Source organism: Alligator sinensis, unplaced genomic scaffold (genome assembly GCF_000455745.1).
Source record: "Alligator sinensis unplaced genomic scaffold, ASM45574v1 scaffold1420_1, whole genome shotgun sequence".
Taxonomy (NCBI): domain Eukaryota; kingdom Metazoa; phylum Chordata; order Crocodylia; family Alligatoridae; genus Alligator; species Alligator sinensis.
The window spans coordinates 317721-323211 of NW_005842613.1; the positions used below are offsets into that span (position 1 = coordinate 317721).

Here is a 5491-nt window from a genome sequence, read left to right on the forward strand (position 1 = left end):
CCCCCCCCCCCCCCCCCCCCCGGCCATTTTTATTTTTTTTTATTTTTTGCTTTGTTAAGATCTTTAGAAAAAGCCTAGATGATTTTTTTCCCCTCTCAAAATACCATTTTCTGCTGGAAATTCCAGGTGTGCGAGGTTCTGGTCTTGCTTGGTTTTCCTGAAAGTTGCTTCAGATAGTTCAAATGTATACTTCAAGTTCCCATACATTGATTTAAGGGGATCTTAAACAAATATGTCCTCTCCAGCAAACATTTTGTAGGTACTGGGGACAGAATCATAGAAAGGGCTGGAAGGGACCTCAGGAGGTCATCTAGTCCAACCCCCTACTCAAAGCAAGACCAGCCCGAACTAAATCATCCCAGCCAAAGTTTTGTCTAACCTCCAGGGATGGTTATCAGCTCTCTGGATAACCTATTCCAGTGCTTTACTACCCTCCTAGTGAGAAAATTCTTCCTAATATCTAACCTAAACTTCCCTTGCTGCAACTTGAGACCTGGCCTCTGCTTTAGTTTCCAAGTGGAGAACTGAATTCTTTTGAACATCTGGTCTGAGTTGTGTGCGCTGAGCCCTTGCAAACTGCCCCTCAGATCAAGAAGTGGATCTCTCTGGGCCTCCTGCCTATTTAGCTTGAAAGTGCTTTGGGACAGAGATGGTCAGGTTCTGTGTGCACACAGAGCTTCATGCAATGCCTCTGTCCTGGCCAAGGCTCCCTAGGTAATAAATACAGTAGTAATGATAACAACACTGTCATTTCACCACTTCTTTTTTGGCCCCTAGGGTGGAGAAATTTTGAATTTCTCCCATCATAAAAGCCCTTTTGTGACTGACTTTAAAACCTTCCAGGACATATTTGTAACCACAGCAAAGCAGGGGCTTGATGAGTTTTACCCCATTTCAGGTCACCTTTAAGTTACTGTTAAGTTAAGTTACTGTTCATGACAGCAGCTTCAGTGTTTCACAGGAGCTGATGTTTCTGCATCGGCTATAGATTGGCATCTTCCTGTGCTGGTTTAGGAACAGTGCATCCTGTGTCTGTGCAGAGGGCTGGACATGTGCCCTCTGGCACCAGCTGAGAGGATCCATGGGCACTCCCACCTCTGTGTACTGCCAGAGAGGCACAAAGAGTCCCATATCATGGTTCAGCATGGGTTCATCCTGCTTTTCTAGGGTGTAGATAACTCCTTAAGATGCAAGATGCAGGGCTCAGCATTGTGGCCATTGACCATCTTATCCTCTGGGTGTCACTGTTGCATTGCTTATACAGGGGCCATCAGTCGCATCTTACAGCTACCTGCAGGCAAGGTTTCAAACAACCCTTGTAAAGAGTAGTGCTAAAGTGATGTTGTAGACACAGTGGTCCAGGAAATATGCTAGAGGCAAGAGTTTTTTATGGGAGTTATCTTTTTTGGACTATCTCCATGGTTAGGGCAGATGTAGAAAAACTTCCAAGTATCACAGTACCTTTCATCTCTTATAAATCAGCCAGTCTTAAGGTCTAAGCTGCCCTGCCTCATTCTGCATGGAGCCAAGACATGGGGGGGACAGTTTTGCAAGGGCCCTTGCTGGGATCCAACTAATTTGTTGTTGAATGATTCTCCCAGCTTTCTCTGCTGATATTTGCTCTTTCTGGGCACTGCTGTTTCATGCCAGTTAAGGAAGGCTTATAACTCAGTGGGTGTGTCTACATGTGCAATGAATGCATCTGAATTTTTTTTGCAGAAAATTCAGGCTCATTGAAGTGCTCCAGGGCTCACATCTACACGTGCACCATGCTCGGGACCAAATTGTGCCTGACAGGAGCAGCCCCATCTAGGGCTGCTCCTGCCCTGCTCTGCCCCCCTACAACAGCCAGGGGGAGCTCCAGGCTCTCCAGGGGGGGGGGGGGGGGGCAGCCCTGGGGCTGGCAGGAGGCATGAGCGCTGGTCCTGATCCTCACGTGGCTGGGAGAGCCATCTCCACTCATCAGGAACACTGCCTGCCAGGCACGTGGGGATCAGGATCCATGTGGGGATTGCTGCCTGCCAGCCATGTGACCCTCCTGATCCCCACGTGGCTGGCAGGCAGCATCCCTGCTAAGCAGGTAGCATCCCCCCACTTCTGATCCCCGTGTGGCTGCTCGGCCATCTCTCCTGGCCACATGGGAATCAGGTCCTGACCCCAGCTCCACGTAGCTGGTTCACAGCAGTCCCACCTACCGGGACTGCTTTTCTGGCTATGTGGGGATCAGGGCACGTGGTGGGGAGACAGCTGCCCCAGCAGCCAGCACAGCTTCCCCCACCAAATCAGGGCTTAGCCAGGCAGCAGTGGACCCTCTTGCTGCCTGCACAGTTTGCTCCCAGTCAACAACTACACGTGTGCTACTGCACAGTAGCTAATGCACGGTTAATCTAGTGCCTGTGTTTCCTGGTACTTGCAAACAGTGCATTAGCCTCATTTACTGTGCAGTAAGTCCTGCGCAAATGTAGATGGTGATGCTTTACTGCACATTGGTTTAGTCTAATGCGCAGTAAAGCATCTTGTGTAGACATGCCCAATCTCAGCAATGCTAAAGCAGTTAGCACTTTGCCTTCCAATGTACCATACTGCACTCAGGGTGAGCACTGACAATGAAACTGCTGGAAAACAATAACTCAGATTCCTCCCAACACAGTTCGCACCCCTCCACCTTTGCAAGTGAGGCAGGCAATACAGTCAACACCACACTCCCCAGAACAGTGAGCTCGCTCTCCACCTGCCCTCTGAATGAACCGGATTGACTTCAAAACAAGGAAATTAGGGTGGGGAGTGAAAACAAATTTTTTTTTCATTGTCCCTCTCATTTACGAGCCTTTTGAAGTCTGGTTTTCCAGCTTTTCCAATGCAGCCAGGAGGGTTGGAAATTTAGGGGGCATTAATCCACATGCCATGGCCAAATTCCAGTGGTTCTCCAGTGGTTTGCACGTCTTTCTTGTGCCTTGTGTGGTTTACAGCCTGCCACCTCACTCCCTAGAGGTGGCTGCATCCAGCAGTGGGCAAAGTGATCCATGCATAGTTAGACAGATTGCCAAGGTTACTGGCCTAGCTCTTACCCAGCATTTTTCAACAGTAGATCTCAAAACACTTTATAAAGGTGCTCAGTTTCATTATACCCATTTCGTAGACTGAGAAGTAAAAAATCTGCTTTTGTATGTTCCCCACTGCCCCCCTTTGACACCAGCTGTTCTCTCCCTTTCAAAATCTTTCTCCCCTGTTCTTTTTTTCAGACCTCAGAGCTTTGTGGAAAAGGGAAGAGACAGGTAAGTGGATGAGTCAGGTGCCCTGAGATTCTGAGACCAGCTCTTGTGCCTTGTTTAAGGCAGGAGTGGCCAAAGCAAGGGTGACGTCAGTCTATGCCACCAATCAACTGCTCTCATTTGGGGTGAAGTTCACGTCTCTGCTGGGTCAGCCCAGTGCTCACCTCTTTCGGCAATCACATGGTTCAGGAAGAGGCTATGAAACAATTGAGTGTCACTTGTCTGACAACCTTCTCCCCTCTCTGTCCTCTCAGAATACAATGGATGGCTTATCCCTTTTCTTCTTAATTTCAGGCAACATATTGGAAACTACCCCACTGCCGTTTCCAGGTAAGACCTGATCCTTAGAGCTATGATTTCATGGGGCATCGCTGACCTGTGGGATTTCATCACAGATTAAATGAAAAAGAAATGTTTGGCAAGGAAAATTTGAGTTTCCCCCAAGTGGGTTTTAAATTGAAAATGTCAGTGAAAACCCATGTTTCTTTGTGGAAGGGAATAATCCTTTCCTGAACAGTCCCACTTATTATTGCAAATCAGAGGGGAATTTGACCACTGTTGCTGGCTTCCTGAAAGTGAACCAGGCTGTGTCTGATGGACAGCACTTTACTGCAGGATCCTAATGAATGAATAAGCTGGCAGTGCAAACACAGAGCCATTTATACAGATGTGCTATCTATTCCCACTGGCTTGAACAACCCTTTATTTGTGACTGATTTCAGCATGGGGATTATCCTGAAACGGGTTTGCTAAGAGTATTAGCAAGTTGCTGATGGCACCAGGTGACTTGTGACTAAAATCCCATGACACAGTTTTTCTTCTCTAGCTGGTTAAATTCCTAACCCCTGGGAGCTTTGAAGATGCGAGGGGTATGCCCCCTGCAAACAGGCATGCCAAGATAGATGTGCATAAGTGTTCGCTATCCTTGCCTAAAAACCCACACACCAGGATCTAAGCCAACACAAACATTGATATCAGAGCACTGCTCCTCATAGCTACTGGAGCTGCTCCTTTGCCTTAAGTGGCAGAGGCCTATGATTTGGTGCACATTTGGTGGTTACATTTGCATCTAATTAGTCAAGTGCCTAGGCTGCTGCCCAGTGGCCATCTTGTGGTGACCTTGTCCCTGTGCCCTTCCTTGCAGAGGTGCGGCTAGTCAAAGGGCAAAGCCGCTGCCAGGGGCGTGTGGAGATCCTCTACAATGGCTCCTGGGGCACAGTATGCGATGATGACTGGGACATCGTGGATGCCAATGTGGTGTGTCGCCAGTTGGGTTGCGGCCATGCCGTCGCCATGCCAGCTACCCTCACCTTTGGCCAGGGGAGCGGGCCCATCTTCCTGGATAATGTGGACTGCAAGGGGAGGGAGGCAGCCCTGAGTGAGTGCGGAAGCCACGGATGGGGCATCCACAACTGCTACCACTATGAGGATGTGGCTGTCACATGTAATGGTAAAAAGTTTTGGTTCCATCCAGTGGTGGGAGAGGGGTTAGTGATGGGTCATGTGGCCTCAGTTGACTGGCACACTTACAGGCCCACTGGCTAAGGCCCAGCAGCCCTCATCTCACATCTCGGGTCTTTCTCTCGGGTTTTGCTAGACTAAACTGACTCTTTCCATATCTTCCTTTTCCTCCTTTCCCCTTTAGTCTCAATCAATCCAGGCCCATCTTCTCATTCTGCTATTTCAGCTCTATGTAAGGAGAAGAGCTCATGGATGACACAGAGCTGAGAACATAACAAGAACATAAGAACTGCTATTTATTGGGTCAGACCATAGGTCCATCTTGCCCAGTATCCTGTCACACAGTGGCAGAGAGGGGATGCTGAAATGGAGAGTGAGCAGGGTATGGCCAGGGCTTATTTTCACTGTTCCTCTCTCACTTGCAGCCTCCAGCATTTAAGGTCTAGGAAGTTCTGATTCAGAGGCTATGCCCCTCACTCCCATGCTCAATAGCTACCAATACCTCTTTCCTCCAAGAATTCATTGTCATTAGAGGTGCACCGATACACTGGTCCAATATCAGATTGGCACTGATATAAAGATGATTGACTGTATCATGCTTCAGTTAATGTGCATTAAATCATTGCCAGGTGCTAGGACAGGGGTCGGCAACCCCTGGCACGCATGCCGAGCATGGCATGCAAGGCCATTTTCCTCGGCCCGTGTTGGGGCTGGGGAGGCAGCAGCTGTTTGCAGCCTCCTGGCTGCAGCCAGCCCCA

At 48.9% G+C, this 5491-nt stretch overlaps 1 protein-coding gene across 1 annotated transcript in view; it reads left to right on the forward strand.

Annotated features, from left to right (window-relative positions):
• The window catches only part of SSC4D (scavenger receptor cysteine rich family member with 4 domains), a 30012-nt gene that overhangs the window by 2266 nt on the left and 22255 nt on the right, over positions 1–5491 (forward strand). The window contains exons 2-4 of the mRNA XM_025214981.1: positions 3243–3275; positions 3567–3602; positions 4417–4722. Coding sequence (XP_025070766.1) covers positions 3243–3275; positions 3567–3602; positions 4417–4722 — 375 coding nt within the window. The remainder of the gene's footprint in view (positions 1–3242; positions 3276–3566; positions 3603–4416; positions 4723–5491) is intronic.